The sequence below is a fragment of the Cavia porcellus genome, unplaced genomic scaffold (genome assembly GCF_034190915.1).
Source record: "Cavia porcellus strain 051 isolate PalLab524CR breed Dunkin Hartley unplaced genomic scaffold, mCavPor4.1 scaffold_30, whole genome shotgun sequence".
Taxonomy (NCBI): domain Eukaryota; kingdom Metazoa; phylum Chordata; class Mammalia; order Rodentia; family Caviidae; genus Cavia; species Cavia porcellus.
In genome coordinates, this window is record NW_026947513.1 from 32,644,431 (window position 1) to 32,663,734 (window position 19,304).

Consider the following 19,304-nt stretch of genomic DNA (forward strand, 5'->3'; position numbering starts at 1 on the left):
GCTAATTTTTCTGCACAGAGAGATCTCCGTTATTTTCCAGCATCCAAGATTCGATGATAAGAGTAACGTCATTTCTCTCAGAGGATGTAAATTTTACATGCCCTCAACTCCGTTCTGCTTCCCCCCGGCCGTCAGGATTTGGTACGCTCCAACCTATGAGCCGCTCTCGCTGACGGAAAGGGGCCTGTGCCGCGAGCTCTACAGGCTGGGGAGGGGCCGCCAGTGCGCGCCACTTTTTGCCTTTCCTGGAACTGCGCCCGCGCGGCTGGGGCGGGGGCGGTGTCGCGGCGCGCGTGCGCAGCGGCCAGCGTCGGGGGAAGCGCTCCCTCCAGAAGTTCTCTGTTCTTCAAGCTACAGTACCACAGTGCCCCTCGAGTTTGGCCGGGCGCTCTACGTGCATCTCTTAGCGCTGGGGTACGTGAGGGGCGTGCCCGCGCTGTCCATCCCTGCAGACCTCGCCGCCTGCTATTTTGCAGGGTTCAGCCTCTTTCCTACGTGTTCACTACCTCCAGCTTGGTCAGGATCATGGCGAGAGCAGAGGGTGAGTCACGCGTCCGCCACGCTCGGACTCTCCAGCCCCGCGGCCTTTTTCCCCCGACCGGGAACCGGAGGTTCGTTGCGGACACTCGCAGGCCCCGCGGTCCTCTGCCTGGCGTGTGGATAGGCCCGGCGTAGGGCGCGCACGTGGCCCCAGCGCTGCTGGACGAGCGTAGAACACCCAGCCTCCAGAGCTCCCAGACTCCGAGATAAAGTCAGAACCACGCCGGGTTAGGAGAGGAGCAGAGCAAAGTGGCATTTAGTAGTAGAGGCTGGAGAGGCGGGAAACTTAGTGATGGATGGATAGATTGTGAAACAATCACATGGAAATCTTTTGTTGACTCTTAGTCTTTTCCAGCAGGGTTAATAACTTCCATTTTCGTAAGATTAGTAACCTTTTGTAAAGTCTTTCCTGGTGTTGCACAGTTTGATGTTTTCAAAAATAGTTTTTGAAGCGATCGTGGCGCATGTTCTTAAACTCTCTTGGCAAAGTCACCTTGCTTTACTAAATGTCGCGGTAATTAGCAGAGTTGCATAATTTTGTGTCCCTGAGTGGTCAGGTCCTCCAGAAAGTTCTTTTTTGTCAGCTATGGTGATAAAACGCTAGCTTTAATGTAGGGGAATGAAACTCGCGACCTCCTATATGCCCGGTAAGAGTTCGTGTTTTCTATAATGTAAGAATGAATTTTACGAACAACGGAGGTTAAGAGGAGAATATATTTATTGAGAGAAAGAAAGCTTCTGTCTGAGAGACAGAAGGCGTCCCGAGCGAGTTGCCAGGGACTCTTGTCTTTCCCAAGGAGTTTTATAGAGTAAAATCGTGAGATTAGATGGGTCCAGGATGGGAAAAAATGGGAACTCTCAAGGTGGGCCTACGGCGGGACACCACTATGGTCAACCAATAAGATTTAATTGCTCAGGTAAAATTGGAACAAATTGGGGAGCTAGTCACGAAGTAAGCAGCTATGCTTAACAGCAGTGACTCTGTATGCTGACTCCTGACTTCCTCAGGTTAATAGAGAACTGTTTGGACCTTCGACTTTTAGATGTGGTTGTATTTGCTTTGCCTTTTGTCTTGAGAGCTGGCCCACAGCAGGAGGTATTTGTCTCTTCCAAGGCTGCAAGGTATATGAACTTATGCTCTGGCTCCTTTGAGGGTTCAGCCCTGTCTGCCTAATATATATATATATATATTTTTTTTTTTTTTTTTTTTTTTTTTTAAATTGATACCTGGGATCGAACCCTCGACCGCCTGCTTGCATGGCAGGTGCTTATGCCGCTGAGCTAAAATCCCCAGCCCCCTGTCTATAATATTTTTAATTAACTCAGCTGCCTGTAACAGTTTGATCCATAACACTTTTTTTTTTTGGTACCTGGGATTGAACTCAGGACTGTGTGCTTGCAGGGCAGGCGCTTATGCTAATGAGCTAAATCCCCAGCCCCAACACTTTTTAAATGTAATAAACCAAAGTGTTACATTATTTCCCATATAGAAAGAAACCTTGGGTTTAGTTTTTAAAGTTGCCAATTCAACAGAAAGTTCCAGGAGATGAGTGATAACTCCACAACATCAAGGTCAGAACTTTTTCTATAATTAGGGTACCTGTACCTCCAAACTGGTAAACTCCCCTTGAATGCAGAACAACTGCTGCAACTTTGATTATATTGAGACTTATTTCCTTATACTGATACTGTGCAGAGCTGACTATGGTTATTTCCTTCTCTCTGCAATTGACTCTAAGCATTGTAAATAAGGCTAGCAGAGGTATTGGTATCTGAAGCCATTAGACAGTCTCCTGTTTCCTTGGGCACAGCAGGACGGTAGAGCCAGTCAGCTCCAGGACTGTCAACTAGGTATGAGCCTCAAAGTAAAGAAACTATTGATTCTCCAGGACACAAAAGTTTACATATCAGAAAGTGAAGCAACAGCCACCAAAAACAATTCAATTGCTACCTTAATTGAATTATGCAAATTGTCCTGCACTTTGCAGAGATGCTTTTCTCACTACCTGACTAGTCAGCTCAAGTTACTCACATACTTCCCGCCATCCTCACTGTCATTCATCCTCAAACCACCCCCTTCTTCACAAGATAATCAATTCTGGGAAAGACCTAGGACCAAGGCTTTGGTCCACACATCCTTACAGGGATTGGACTTAGGTCCCCGTGGCTGCCCTTAACTTGGAATATGTCTTGGTGTCTTTACCTCAACATGGGTTGCATTGGAAGTGGTAGATTGGAATTAACTTTCTGGGATTCCAATAACATCTCAATGGGATTATAAATAGAACTTTTTGGATTTCGAGGATGACTAGAAAAGAGATTATAATACTTAGATAACTGTACGAAATATTTGGGATTACAATACCCTAGACTCTTTCCTCTGACTCTTCCATCTTGTATTTTACTGATAGGTTAGTTAGTTTTTCTAAAAGTCATTTCTGTAGCTTCTAAAAAGCACTTCCTTGCTCAAACTTAGCTTGCATTCTTTCTTCATATTGAGTATGGCTCACAATCACAGCCACATGGCTTAATGGATACCTTTGGACAGCACAATCTCTTTAGAATGTTAACTGTTCTCTGGAAATTCTGTACTTTTCAAGACTTAAATTTAAGTTGCATGAACCTGTCCTTGTCAATCTCTTTCGAATTCATCTGTGATTTTATATCATTTTGATGTAGTATATCTCCTATGTTTGTTTCTTGTGTCTACTCATCCTGTAATTAGGTATAAAGATTCCTCTAAAAGGAAAGCTGAAGTTACAAATTTTACCTGCTGTACTTTATTTTAGAATATTTAAATCTGTTTCTTTAATCTGGCATCACTTCTAATTCTTTATCCTCCACTTCATAGAAGATAAATCAGTTTTTGCAGCACACAGTGGCACAGATGTGTGGTCCCATCCACTTGGGAGTCTGAAGCAGGAGGATGTCTTGTTACAAGTTCAGACTGGGAAGATTCATTTGAGATTCTGTCAGCCCAGAGAGACAGAGTCATGGAGATTTCTGAACATGACTTCATTCTCAGCTGCTGAGCTTAGCTGCGCACACTTGCATGGTGGTCCTCGGGCCCCTCACCCCACCTCCTGTTCTTGCTGTAGTCCAGTAGTGGCCATGTGCCACCAATGACCTTGGTTATTTATACTGGCCAGCCTCAGCCTTAGTTATATCTGTTGTTTGCACTGAGACTGTCAAGGTCGGTGTGCCCCAAAATCTTGCTGACTCGGACTTAACATCCACAAGAACACCCCACCACCACACCAATATAGCCTGTGCCAAAGTACACATCTTAGGCCTTATTTTTGCTTACAGAGGTCACAAAGTTTCAGGCCAGCCAAGGTAATATACCAAGACCTTGTCTCAAAAAAACAAAAGGAGAGAGAGACAAAAAATAATCAGTTGTTCTTCTGTCTTTGAAAGGTCTTTGCACAGATCCAAACCACATGAGTTAATGCAATAGCATCCTAAATTGCCCTCCCAGATTATGGCTTTGTTCCCATTCATCTCTAGCTCACTTCCACAGTAGCCATACTGATCTAAAATACAGATCTGGCATTTTATGTTAGTGCTTAAAAGCTCCATTGTTGCTTTTAGGATAAAGTAAACTCAATCAACATGGCTTATGAGGCCTGAAGGATGAATAATGAGATGGGCAGTAAGTGAACAGCATGCCCAGCCTGAAAGAGAGCATAAAAAGTTAAGGTAGAGTTGTAGGAAGAAAATAAGAGAAATGAGAATTTTGAAGTACTAATCTGGGTCTATACCCGGAAGAGCTCTTTTAACCTGGTCAGTGAGTCTAGACATCCAATTAGGAAGACAGGGATGCATGCTCTAAATTAAAGTGTCTTCTAGTGGTAACTGTTATACTGGATTGCAACTACTATGAGCCAAGAATAAAATTTAGCCTGGTTGAGAACAAAAAAAGACTCCATTTACCTGGAGCTAATTAGGATTGCAATCCAGGAGACACAAAGTTACCCTTGAGTACTGCATTAAGACTTTACAAAGTAGTAGCTGTTTATAAACTGAAGGCAATTATAATTACACTAAAACCGCCTCGTAAAAAGTGTTTTAAGTGCACCTGAATTTCTGGCAGATTTGGGGAGAGGAATCCCAAATTCCTGGGCCATGAACCAAAAGTCTGTGGCCTCTTAGGAATTTGGCCCACATCAGAATACAAGCAAGCTGAGTGAGCCAAGATTCATGTGTGTTTATACAGCCCCTGCCCACGGCTTATGTTATGGCCGAAGCTCTGCCTGTCAGATCATCATTAGCCCTTAATAATGCAAACAGTGCTGGAAGCTCAGTGGCCTAAGCACCTAAGAGCGAGTTTGTGAGTTTGATCCAGTACCAAAAAAAAAAAAAAAAAAAAAAGAATGCAAATAGATTGTTTCTTCTTCTTTAAGTCTTGTGACCAGCGTCAAGATTGAATACTTGCAGGCTCACTGGCCCAGTTTCCTACAAGTGTTAATAAAGAAAAGGTCAATTTGGGAAGGTTGCATGCAAATAGGCAATTTAAATTCTATTTCAGTTCAGCAGCAAGAGAAACAGATTGATAGTGGAAAGAGCATGGGGTTTACTATCAGGAGATTTAGTATTTTGTGTAGCTCTATAACCTCAACCTTTTTGATTCTTAGTTTCCTAATACTTCACAAAATTATATGACAATGAGAAAACAGCTTGAGTTCTATGCAGGTTATTTAATTTTTATTATTACTTAGTCACTGTGTGAGTCATCATTTTAGACAATTTAATCTTCAGTACTCAGGAAATTTCTCCCTGAAACACAGTGCGGTTCTGTTTTATTTCTACAGTATTGAAAATTGGCAAAAAGCTCTATGAGGGTAAAACAAAAGAAGTCTATGAATTGTTGGATAGTCCAGGAAAAGTCCTTCTGCAGTCCAAAGACCAGATTACAGCAGGAAATGCGGCCAGAAAGAATCACCTGGAAGGAAAAGCTGCAATCTCCAATAAGATTACCAGCTGTATTTTTGAGTTGTTACAGGAAGCAGGTAAGTAGCTTCCCCTCAGGCTCCTTATTCTCTCTCCTGTATGTGCTGATCCCTTTCATGGGAAGATGGTGTTACCTGGATTAACAATTCACAAACTCAGTTAGTTAAACTCAGGTCTTAACTGCAGTGTAACATTTTACTTGGTTTTGAAATAATTGCGTCACTTAGTTCTTTTATAGCATTTTTCAACTTTCTTTTACCAAGCATAGTGTTTTGAAGGTTCAACCATATCATAAAAATAATGTATCAAGAATTTGAGTGTGTGTTTATATTATACAGGGGATTGTGTCCAAGGTCTTCATACTGAGCAACACCCCCAGCTTTTTTGTATTTGGGACAGGGTCTCACTATGTTGCCCAGACTGCACTAAATTTACAATCCTCCTGCCTCACTGCTAGAATTACAAGCATCACTACCATGCCTAGCTCCATTCTTTTTGTAGCTGGATTATTTGCTGAATATTTACAATGCATTTTGTTTATCTTTTGATGTTTGTGTTCTCCCTTTTGGCATTTAATAATACCACTGTGCTGTATAAGTGTGTCTGAACTCCTACAAAAGTAGCATTGCTGCCAGTAGTTTCCAAGCCAAATATCACAAGTCAGATCCTTATCTTAGTTTTTCAACAACAGTCTACATAAAAAAGAAAAATACTTTGTTATTGGACAGAGCTGCTGCTTTGTCCTTACTACTACCTGATGGATGCTTTTTTCCCCCCAAGGATTGTTTGTTTTAGATGTTAAAAGAGGCTGGAGTGACTGTAGATATAGCTTAGTGGTAGAGTCCTTGCCTAGCATGCCTCGGTTAGATATGTAGCATCACCAAAAGGAATGGGAATATATCACAGTGGCAGAGTACTTGTCTAACATGAGGCCCTTTTATTTTCTCTGTTTAAAAATTTATTTTTGCTAGAAATTTTGTATTTGTAAAAGTAGAGTGTTTTGATGCCCTGATCTACCTTCTTAAATACAATTTCAATGCTTTCTAACTTTTGCAATCAATATGTAGGTATCAAGACTGCTTTCACCAGAAAATGTGGGGAGACAGCTTTCATTGCACCCCAGTGTGAAATGATTCCAATTGAATGGGTCTGCAGAAGAATAGCAACTGGTTCTTTTCTCAAAAGAAATCCTGGCGTCAAGGAAGGATTTAAGTTTTACCCACCTAAAGTGGAGCTATTTTTTAAGGTAATTATTTTGTGCTTCTGTGTCTTATTCTAATGTAGCAGAAATAATTATAAACCTAAGCAATTTCAATATTGAAGTATTTGCTACTACAAATGTTATTCTTAAAACGTATTTCAATAAAATATTCTTCTGTTAACAACGATAAGGGAAATTTGTAAAATTTTTGTGCAAATATACTTATCTTTGGTGGACCAAGTTGACTAACAAAATGAACAATGTTTTGTATTATTTTGAGACATGGTCTCACTATGTAGCCCAGGCTGGCCATAAACTTGAGACAATCCTGTCTCAGTCCCCTGAGAGCTGGGATTATGGATATGTGCCACCAGGCCCAGTTTGAAACTTGAGTAATAAATAGAAGGGAAAATTGACAGTTCAAAATTTTCTTAAAAATTTAGAATTCAAGTCCAGTGTGGGACCACATGCCAATAGTCACAGTTACTTGGGAAGCTATGGCAGGAAGAGAACAAGTTTATTAGGCTGGTCTGGGAATTTAGCAATACTGTCTTTAAAAATTTTTTTTTACTTTAAAGAGAAAAAAAAACCAGAAAAAGGAAATAATAATACAGAACTTCAAAAAAATAAACACTAAGAAATCACTAGCTGATAGATTACATACTGTCATCTTAGAAATAGTTGTTCAGGTTACAAAATTAAAGTATACAAAGTGGACATTCAAACCGCGAGACTGCAAACAGTTCTGGTCAATGATCCAACAAAAACTTAGTAATATGGTCATCTATCTTACACACTTAAACATATATGCAGTTATATCCTTTAGAAAGCTTTCTTTTCCTCTTTATTACAAAAACACATTTTGGGTTTTATTACTTCTACAGTTCTTATTACTTTTTATACTAGAGATACAATGTGATATTTATAAATATGATTCTTAGTTGCCTCCATTTACCTATGAAGGTCTTAAGATCATCCTTTTTTATAGCTAAGTAATATTCCATTGTATAAAAACACTTTCTGATCCACTCTGCAGTTGATGGACATTTTGGTTGTTTCCAAGATTTAGCTATTACATATTGTGCTGCTAAAAAAATTTTTTTAAGTTAAAATCTATCATCTAAGAGAAGAAAATGTATTAGTCATATCTCTGTAAGCAGAAATACAGAATATACCATAAGAACATAATAGTCTGAATTCTATAGGCTATGTTCAAATAAATCACTTTACCCTTTCCATCTTTTTTGCCCCCCTTCCATGTTGATTTATGTATGCATAGATCTTCTATTAGTTTTGCATTTTTAAACAGTGAGTTGTGTAACTTGTCTTATATAAATCAAGATCCATTGAAAAATTATATAAAATTGGGACACTGAGCAGGGCATGGTGGCTCACGCCTGCAACCCCAGTACTCAGGAAGCTGAGACAGGAGGATTGATGCAAGTTTGAGACCATCCGGGGCTACAAAGTGAGCTCAAGGCCAGCCTGAACTGCATAGTGAGACCCTGTCTCAAAAAGCCAAAAGAAAAAAACTTAAGCAGCTGAGGCAGGAAGGATTGCTTTAAGGTTGAAGCCAGCTTTAGCTAAACAGTGCATTCAAGGCCAGCTTAAACTATACAGTCAGGTTGTGTCTCAAGCAAAAAAATATTAAAGACTTATATTGCTATGTAACTTATTACCAAAATGAAGTCAAGAGGTTGTGAAAGCAATTTTGGACAGATTTGATTGATTGGAATGTGTTTTGACCTTCCTGTTGTGTAAAGGCATCAGTTTTTCAGAAAAATTCACAAATTCTAGATTAATTGTACTATTGTACTTTATTCTCAGGATGATGCTAATAATGATCCACAGTGGTCTGAAGAACAGCTAATTGCTGCAAAATTTTGCTTTGCTGGACTTGTTATAGGCCAAACTGAAGTGGATATCATGAGTCATGCTACACAAGCTATTTTTGAAATACTGGAGAAATCCTGGTTGCCCCAGAACTGTACGCTGGTTGATATGAAGGTACAGATAAAACAAGGAATTTGAAAGTAGGGACGATAACTTATCATTAATACCGTTAATAGTATAGTTTTCTGAAAGTTTTCTTTGTAATATGCTGTTTCTAGATTGAATTTGGTGTTGATGTGACCACCAAAGAAATTGTTCTCGCTGATGTTATTGACAATGATTCCTGGAGACTCTGGCCGTCGGGAGATCGAAGCCAGCAGAAAGATAAACAGGTCAGTAAATAGGTGTGGTGGTGTTTGCCTATAATCTCAGCTACTCAGGAGGGAGAAGGGGGAAAATGTAGCCAGATTAATCTTTTTATTATTTTTATAGATGCTTACAACAATAGAGCAAATACTGTCTTTGTTTGGCCAGCTAAAAACTATGAGGCTAAGTATTCACAATTAGAAAAGTAAGCAGCAGATTTGGGGCTTTACACCAAATTTTCTGGTTCGTACCAGGTCTTGTGTCTGTTGTTTCTTAACAAACTTAGGAAAGGATCCTCTTTATACTTAAAATAGATAAGAATTCTCAAGACAGTTAATCGTTCTTAGTAGTATAGAACTTTACCTTGAATGAACGTAAAACTTTACCTCACCTCTGTATTTAGGTTAATAAATAAATTTGAAGACTTCAGATATATCCCTTGTTATCATCCATATTTATAAGTCAGAAACTAGTTTCAGATAGCAAGAAATACTGTTTTCTAAACTTTGTATTTCATTTTCTAGTCTTACCGCGACCTCAAGGAAGTAACCCCTGAAGGGCTTCAGATGGTAAAGAAAAACTTTGAGTGGGTTGCAGAGAGAGTAGAGGTAATACTCCTATAGTAAACCTGTATTATTTTTAAGAAAATTTTATTTCAAAGTAAGAAGTGGGGAGGTATAATACTTCTCTTTTATTTTTTTCACTGACCTTGAAAGAGAGTAGCACCTTTAGGAAACCTACAGGCTAAAGTATTCTTACTGATACACTGAAACTCCCTGTTAAGCTGGCCAGTACACTCCTCTAAGGTCGGGGCGGCTAGACCTGGGGTCTTGCCTCCTCCCTGCCCCAGTAGGAAGGACTGTTTCCTACCCACCTCTTCACCTCTACTCAGAGTTCCTATATATAGAGTGGGATGAGTGGAATGCCGTGTAACATTTTTCATTTCATGTTTCACTTTGCGATGTTAGAGATTGAACCCAGGGCCTCTTGCATGCAAAGGCAAGTGCTGTCGCACTGAGCTACATCCCAGCCTTTCTCTACTTCCATGTAAAATGTTGGAGATTTATCCCTTTTTAGTAAACATGATTTACCTTCCACCCAAGCATTAACCAGACATGATCCTGCTTATTTTGTGAGAAAGATTTAAGATCAGGCACATTCAGTGTAGTGTGGCTACAGACAAGTAAATATAAACTTACTTACCTGATTAAAAATCTCATTTGTTAGGTTTTAATCATGAAGACCACTTTCCTTTGAATATATAGAGATTACTTAAAAATCACCTACCATTTTGTTCCATTTGTCTTTTAAATCTGGTGTATTAAAGATGATGTTCTGTCTGGCAGTAATTTTACTATAAGCTATACTCTCTAAATTGGTTGTTCTTATGGTACTTACTCCTGTAATTTTTTCCCCCCTTTTTGAGAAAGGGTCTCACTATGCAGTTCAGGCTGGCCTTAGGCTCACTTTGTAGCCCAGGCTTGTCTCGAACTTGCAACGATTTGTCTGCCTGAGCCTCCCAAGTGCTGGGATTACAGGAGTGCTCTACCACGCCTGGTTCGTGTATTCATTTTTGTCTTTTTATTTTCCATATCCATGTTTTTTCTTTTCTAGCTGCTTCTGAAATCAGAAAGTCAGTGCAGGGTTGTAGTTTTGATGGGCTCAACTTCTGATCTTGGTCACTGTGAAAAAATCAAGAAGGCTTGTGGAAATTATGGAATTCCCTGTGAACTTCGAGTAACATCTGCCCATAAAGGCCCAGATGAAACTCTGAGGATTAAAGCTGAATATGAAGGTAAACTTAAGATAACTAGAATAATTGAAAATGTTTTGGTTTTGAAAAAAAAATCACATTTTAGATTGAAGATAGCTGAAAAAGAGGTTTTCCATATTTCTAAAGGGAAACCATGATTTGCACTCATGATAATGTCCTTTAAAAAGCATAAGATGCTTTTAGGAGCTTCTAAAAGAGTAAGTAGCAGGGAGAAAGAACTGAAAGTTCAAGTACAGAGGGAAATGGATTAAAAGTGAGGATCTCTGGTGTCTACCTAGTCGAATTGTTTCTCATTTGCTGCAACACAAAATAAGTCTCGTATCAGTAACAGGATGCCGAGGGTTTCAACAGTAGATCCTTAAGGGGATTTTTAATGGACTAGCCGTGTCTAGGAGGCAGTCACACATGAAATTATGTCAGTTTCAGAATGTAGCTCCTAAGGGAGATAGCACTAATCTAAAATACCAATAGCTTGGGAGTACAGCTAGTATAAGTACCTTCAAATGGAGGATGAGTGACAGTACTCTAAAGGTAATTGCTAAAGGGATATAGTTCATGGTTTAGGGGTGGGTTAGGGTTGGGTCTCAATACCTTGTAATATGCTAATGAAGGCTAGAACTTCTCATCAGAATGCAAATATGTGAAATTTTAGATTCTAAATCACAAATCTTTGCTTTAGGAAAAGAAAGGGATAATTTGAATTTACCAAACAATGAAAAGCTTTAGAGATACTAACTAGGCTCTAAAAATGTGTGTGTGTGTGTAGAAATATATATATATGATATACTGGTGTTGTTGATTGAACCTAGGCCTCAGGCATACTTAACTACTCTCTCTGCCCCTGTATACTGTTGAATTTGCCTTCAAATCTTATTTCAGGAAGAGTGTCTAAACCTTCTAGTCACTATTAAATGAGTCTTCTTGAACCCTATTTCAAAGACCACTCAACAGAAAAGATACCTGTGTTTGGTTTCATTCTTCATTTGGTGTGAACCAGTATCTTGAAAATATGTATAATGTTGTATTTTTAATGCTTTTTCCAAAGAATATTTCTCAAGAATTTAAGACATAGAGGGCTTTTTAAAGCGTATCTTGCAATCCTTTTGTCTTAGTTACTTTTCTTGTTGCCGAGACAAAATACCTGACATCCAGAGTTAAAAGAGGAAAGGTTTTACACAGTTTGCAAATATTTCAGTCCATAATCAGCTGACTCCAAGGCAGGGTGGCACATGCAGAGGGACAACTGTTTATGGCCATGAAAGGTGCAAGACGGCAAAGAGCCGACAAGCCTCTTTCTGTTCCTTTTATTGTGTGCAGTCTGCAAGGACTAGGGCAGTACCAATCCAGTGAATTAATCGAGCAGTCACTCCCCTTTAATCCCAACATTGCACTATGAATCAGTCTCACACTCTAGATTCAGCCAGCTCCATGAGGCATGAGGCTTTGGGGATACATATAAGCACAAACCATAACACTGTGATGTCTAACTTGATCACCTTGGCATTGCCCTAGGGGATGGCATTCCGACTGTGTTCGTGGCAGTGGCAGGCAGAAGCAATGGTTTAGGCCCAGTGATGTCTGGTAACACTGCCTACCCAGTTATCAGCTGTCCTCCCCTCACATCCGACTGGGGAGCTCAAGACGTGTGGTCTTCTCTGCGACTACCCAGTGGTAAGATACATGACATTTTTAAACTGCTTATTACACTTCAAACATTCACAGCAGTACAGAGAACAATATAATGAAATCTCATGTGCCCATTACCCAGCCTCAGTAATTACTATTGTTTATTTTAAAGCAGATTTTAGATGTGGCATTTTACTGCAGTATTCATCTCTAAAGTGATAAGGACTCTGGTTTATTTGTTCTTAAATCATAATTGGGATATTTGCCATCACAAAAATTTATTAATACTATGTAAAAACACCTTATTTCTAGTTGATGTTCAAGTATTTTCAGTTGTCTCACTTTTTTTATTATAGCTAGTATGCTTAAATTGAGCTTTAACACAGTCTTTACATTCATTTAATATGTAAAATTTCACTTTTTTTTCTCTTTTTGGGATGGATTTCACTGTGTAGCCTAGTTGGCCTCTCTATGCAGTCCTCCTGCCTAAAGCTCCCAAGGGCTGGGTTAGAGGTGTGCACTACCATGTCTGGCTTCATTTTTCTTGCAGAATTTTCCACATCAATTTATTACATTCCTACATGATGGTGAACATAGTCTTCCTATCCCCTCTAATTTCTGTAAGCTGGTGCTAAGATTTGAACAGTAGTGAAACTAAGCTCTTTTTTTTTTTTTTTTTTTTTTTTTTGTTTTTTAATATACTGCCAGGTATTTTGTCACACACTTGTAGTCTTAGCACTTGGGAGGCGGAGGCAGGAGGATCATTTGAAATTCAAGGCCAGCCTGAACTACTGTACATAGGGAGACTGTCTCAAAAAACCAAGGAGAGGGGAAAAAAAGTACATTATTCTTGGTATTATGAGTTTTTTTAAAAGCAAAAGCAGTTGTTACTTCTAAAAAAAATGTAACTTTAAAAAATTGAGGACACAAGTAAATAACATAAAAGGAAGTCATCTTTGGCCTGATGGTGCTGGGTCTCGTAACAATATTATAGTGTGTTCATCATAACCTAACATACAATGTTCTGCAAGTTCTGAGAGTCAGTATTTCAGTGGGGACTAATTTCCTTATTTTTGGAACCTCAGGCTTTTCTGAGTTGTGTAAATCTCTTGATACGTTTCAAATATATTAAGACCTGAGCTCTCTGACATGTTCCAGAGTAGACTGGCTTCTCTCCTGGACTTCTGCATTGCTGCTATCTTCTGATCTGCCCTTATCATCATTTGGAGATACATTTTGCCTTTCTTTAGTCTTAGATCTCTAGTTTCCTAGGTCCTCTGTGTTCTTATGTGTGGTTTCTTTCCATCTTATTTTGTTGGAGCACATTCTTTGTTAATTTCCTGAGGAAAGGGCACAAAAGGTAAATGATCTGTTCTTTATTTGAATTTTTTTTTTATTGGCATTCCACACTTGTTTGCTAGGTTAGGTATAGAATTACTGGTTGAAAATTATTTTCCTTAGCATTTTAGAGCAGCTTCATTGCCTTTGTGCCATGATTCTAGATCTTTTATGAGTTTTGTTTCCTTCTGGAAAAAACTTTCAGAATGTTTTAGTACCCTCACTGTTTTTTAATTTCTCAGGTGTACCTTGGTCAGTATGTTTTCACTGTGAACTTTGTGGACTCTTTGATTCTGAAAATTCTTTAGTCATGGAGAATTTTATTGAATTAATTTTCTTATATCTCTCATATTTGGGTTACTCAAATTTGACTGTCCTTGATTTCTACCCTATTTCCTTTTGTTGCAATGCTTTCTGTGACATTTTCTCAGTTTTATATTCCAGCCATTCTATCGAGATTTTCATTTGAATACCCTGTAATGACATTTCCAAGAGCTCTTTTTTGTTCTGAGTTTTTTTCTCCTATAGCATCCTTGTTTTAATCTTCACAGTAACATCTTTTTTCTAAGCTTGGTACAGTCTTACTAATACTTTTGTAAATCTCAGGTAATTCAGTTTGAGTAAGGTACTATAGAAAGCTCATTGGAAACTGCTTTGCTGTGATAACAACTTGTGGCATTGTTTTTTGAATAACCCCTCACATCAGTGTCAAGGTCTTTTCTTGGGTATAGTCCAAAATCACCAGAGAACTTTTGTCTCAAGCAACTGCTGGCTGATAAATCTGACTGCCAGAGTTCTGGGGCTTAGTGGGAGAAGCCAAGTATCTCAGAAGGGGTATATAATGTAAGCTATTTTCGTGGGAGCATTCCTTGTCTTATCTGTACCTGATGTCCCCCTGCCCAGAGAAGTCTGAAGTCTTCTTCATCTTTAGGTCAACTGAAAACTGCTGTATTATTTTAAAGGCACAATTGATCTAGTAGAGTGGGAAACTTGGTTCTTGGACTTCAGTCAGTCCTTTCCTTTACAGTCTCCCTTTCACTCCTACACTCTGCTAAACTAATTACTACTTCATTTGCCCTGCTCTTATCTTGTCGTTGTATGTTTATGCCTATTTTCTTTATTCCTATTACTGTTGGCTTAACACAGTTCCAGAAATAAGTCTTGCATTTAAACCATCCTTAACTAGATATTGTTGTAAATTATTAAATCTAAAAGAATCTGTAGCTAGGTCTGGGGATGTAAGTCAGGGTGCAGCACCTCAAACTCAGGGCCTTGTGCTTGGCCTCTCCCACTAAGCTCCCAAAATTCTGGCAGCCAGGTTTATTCTGCCAGCAGTAGTCTGAAACAGAAGTTATCTGGTGATTCTGGACAGTACCTGAAAAAAGACCTTGACCTGAAAAAAGATCCTTGATATGAAGGATTATTCAAAGAACAATTCCACAAGATCATGTCACAGCAAAGCAGTTTCCAGTGAGCTTTCTATAGTATTCCACTCAAAATGAATTACCTGAGAGTTAAGGAAAGAAGAACTAATAAGAAAGGAAAAAAAAAACCATTTTGTAGTTAAAATAAATCTATTAACCAGATTTCACCAGAGGAACGGTAGGTATTATCAACTGAACTGAGCACAGGGTAATAATAAGCACAAGTTTGGCAGGTTTTTGTAGCAGTGTTCAAAGGAGAGAGAACTGGAAGATTTTTACATTGTCACTCAAATTTGAGGTAACATTTTGAAGTATAGTTTTCCTCTGACAACTGCCCACTAGATAACCCTTTTTAAAAAACTTAAGTAAATCAGAAAAGGAGTTCTGTACAGTAGTCACATGTATTTCAGGCATTAGAGAAGCGTAGTCCATTCAGTGTGCAAATAATGATGGTTGGCATGCATTGAGTACTTATTTAATACCACAGTGCTCAAAGCACTTGCCTTGTAACTCTTACAAGGGAGCTAGCTACTAATTGTCCTTCCCTTTTATAGACAATGTTTATATAAACATTCACATTAAGCACCTTGGACACTTCCACATAGTGACACAACTGATTTATTAATACAAATTTGTACTAATGTGATTTGTAAGTTAGTCTTTTGTTTTGCAGGGATCAAACCTAGGACTTTATACATGTTGGAAAAGTGCTGTACCACTGAGCTCTATCTCCAGCCCACACATTGGTCTGTTTTTATTGTAAATACAGTCAGCCATAGCTAAGCAAGTGAGGTGGCACATGCTTGTACTCTGAGAGGCTGAATTAGGAAGATTTCAAGTACTGCTGATGCAACTTAATGACTCAGCAAGGTTCTGTTTCAGAATAAAAACTTAAAAAGAGTTGTTGCGTATGAAGGCCCAGTACTGCTATAAGAAGAAAAAGCATGATGAATGCCAAAAATACTGGATCTATAAACTAGGTAGTCGTCCTTGACTCCAGGAATACTACACACAATAGTGATAGTGCCATCTCAATAACTACATAAGCAGATTTGTAGCTCCTGAGGACCTGACCTTCTTCTTTATTTTTTCTGACCTTCTTGTGTTTTTTTTACTGCCTTTTAGATCTTATTACTTGACATTTAAAATTATTTGGAATTAACTTTTTTTACTTAAAAATGTTTGAATGATTCAAATGCAATGACTAAAATGTTTAGGTAGAAGATTATCAAAACAACCTACTTCAGTTAAGAATGAGTGCTTCTATTTAGCTTGTCCTTTGTTTTACTCTATGACCTGTCACTGGGGACTTAAAGTAGTAGTATGGGTGAAAAGAAGTTTTGGTTTTTTTGGTACTGGGCATCGAACTCAGGAGCTCACACTTGGCAGGCAGGCACCTATGCTGCTGAGCTAAATCCCCAGCCCTGTGAAAAGAAGTCTGAAAAAAGAATCCCTCTGCAAGTAGATTCACTAAGAAGAAAGATAAAGTATATAAAATCTGTTTTTCCTGGCAGATAAATAGTGCTCCTCTTGTAGTCACATTGTGATCTCTTGTGTTAAAGAAATCATTCTACAGACCCTACTTTAAACAAGCTTCCATGTTAGTGTAGTAGCTTTTTATAGTTGAGCTTACAGGTCTTCTCTATGATTTTTAGTTTGTTTGTTTATTTTGCACTGCTAAGGACTGAATCCTAGGCCTCATGAATTCCAGGCACATGCTCTAGCACTGGGATACATCTTCCGTCTCTGTTTTTCATTATTAAGTGACAGCTCAATTTCCCATTTTTTTCTTTCCAAACCATAGGTCTCGGCTGTTCCACTATACTTTCTCCAGAAGGATCAGCTCAGTTTGCAGCTCAGATTTTCGGATTAAACAACCACTTGGTATGGGCCAAACTGCGAGCAAACATACTGAACACATGGATTGCCTTGAAGCAGGCTGACAAGAAAATCAGAGAATGTAATTTCTAAGAATATCATTTCTTGATGCAATAGGGGGCATCCCTATACATTTTTAATTCAGCTGAAGAAAAACAAAATAGAAAAAAAGATTTTTCAGCAGAGAAAACAAAATTGATATATGAATAAATGTTTCTCTAGATAAGCAGATTAGAATGTTTGTTTATATTAATATAGGTAATTACTGTAAGGACATTTTAAGATTAATTTTTCTATCAACTGTATAATCACTGAGTAGGTAACAATCAAAGAGACATTTTAGGAATGCTGATAATATCCTACTGTAATGCTCTAAAGTTATAACTTGACCTGCTATGTAAGTTTTAGAAAAATAAAATGGCTAGTATATATGTTAGGTGATAAAAGCAACACAGTCATTCATTTTATGGTCTTTACAAAATCTAAGGGCATGGTTTTTTATTTATAGTTACTATCTCAAAATAACATGTATTTATATTATCTATCATAAAACCCTTATACAGCTCAGGCTACTTTCAAGCTCTCAGTCCTCCTGCTTTAGCCTCCCTCATGCTGTTATTCCAGGCATATGCCACAACACCAAGCTTACCAGGCATTTTTTTTTAATAAGAAAGTTGAGATTGATGCCATGGATAAGAAAGAGAAAGGGGCATAGTGGAAGCCATCTTCTAGTATTAAGTATTAAGCCAGTGAGTACAACCTGTAAAACCTGTAAAATCACAGAATATAAAGAAGTTATATGTTCATTTTTAAAAGGCAACAGTCAATTTTCTCCACACAATTCTGTGTCCCCTAAAATACTGTGAACCTTTGCTGCAGATGAAATCTTAACGAAGCCCTTCCCTCTGGCCTACACTGCCTGTGCCTTCCGACCTCGCCACGGCTAACAAGCTGCTGCCTCTCATTACTTGTTTCATCTGATCCCTGAGGCATGATTGGCCTAATCACTCCTTGCTTGAGCTAACACCAAGACATTCCGACCTTTCTCTTGATTTTCTTCTTTTAACTTATTCTCCAAAGTACTGGAATTTCTTAGTGATTTTCCCTTGTTTATTAATATTGAAGCAGAGATACAGCTCAGCGGCACAGTGCCTGCCTAGCAGGTACAAGGTCCTGAGTTCGATTTCTGATACCAAAAAAGTTATTATTAATACTGAGTGGGTACTCTTAATAAAACTAGATTTACTGACTTCCAACTCTGCTTCCAAACTTGTATTTTAAACTCTTCCTTATCGGCTCCATGGGCACTTTTGTAAAAACCAGAATGCTTGCAATTTCATTCATATTCACCAAGCCTGTTACTCTTGGTTATAGTTAGTCACTGTCTCAAGTCAAACACTTGGCTTCATTTTTTTATGTTCCTGTTTGACCTTTCACAACCTCCTCAGCACCAAGTCATGGCTCTCAGTTTTAATTTCTGGTTAACTGAAATTCACCCACTTCTGATGCTCTGTATAGTGGCCTCCGATGAGGGTCAGATGCAACACCAGCCTGATTCTTAGAAAGTGCCCATCTTCAACCCAGTATTTTCTAGTTTGATTGCCCAAAGATTTCCAAAATGTATCTCTTTCTTACCATGGACCCTTTTAGAAATATTAATTCTGATGACCTCTTCTTTAGGAAATTCCAGACACAATGATTCTTGGGTTCCCTTGAATCCTACTTGTATAATAGGTTAAGATACACTGGTGTGAACCAAGCAGAGTGGTGCGCGCCTGTAATCCTACCACTCAGAAGGTTGAGGCAGTACTGGAGCCAGTTTGAGGCCAGCCTGGGCTATCCAGCCCAACCTGAACTACATAGCGAGACCCTGTTTAAGAAATACCCCCAAATAAAAAAAAACCACTCATGTGACCCATCAAAGAAATCTGTTTTTATCATAATTCTTGGACTGCCATACATCTGTACCTTTAATTCCTTAAAGGAATTCATTTTATCATAAAAATCTATTTGCTAGATATAGATAAACATAGCTTATTTCCAGAAAACCTTCTATACCAAAACCAATTCTATACTGCAGTTGCTTTAATTGCTCTTAAATTATAAATTCCAAAATAAAATAAAAAAATTTTAAGTTCCAGGAAGAGGAAAATACAATTTTACACCTGATTTCCCATACACTATTACACTCTGCAGTGCTATGCCTAGCTATCTGCTAGAGACTGGAGAACTGTAATGTTTTATCTTACGTTAGTTTGCAAGGCTGGAGTATGGACTGTGGCAGCACAGTTAAGAGACTTATATCATTTTAACAACTTTAAAAACTTTGAATCCCTGGCATACTTCCTCTTTTATGTGCCCGTACTATCGATGA

The 19,304-nt window shown here is 38.5% G+C and overlaps 1 protein-coding gene across 1 annotated transcript; it reads left to right on the forward strand.

Annotated features, from left to right (window-relative positions):
• Window positions 1-1,144: 1,144 nt before the first annotated feature.
• On the forward strand, window positions 1,145-18,186 carry Paics (phosphoribosylaminoimidazole carboxylase and phosphoribosylaminoimidazolesuccinocarboxamide synthase). Its single transcript, XM_063240509.1, has 9 exons — window positions 1,145-1,187; window positions 5,352-5,549; window positions 6,558-6,736; window positions 8,519-8,698; window positions 8,803-8,916; window positions 9,415-9,498; window positions 10,505-10,685; window positions 12,177-12,335; window positions 16,857-18,186. Exons 1-9 carry the CDS (start codon window positions 1,160-1,162, stop codon window positions 17,021-17,023), a joined length of 1,290 nt encoding a protein of 429 aa, XP_063096579.1. The 5' UTR covers window positions 1,145-1,159; the 3' UTR covers window positions 17,024-18,186.
• Window positions 18,187-19,304: the final 1,118 nt, after the last annotated feature.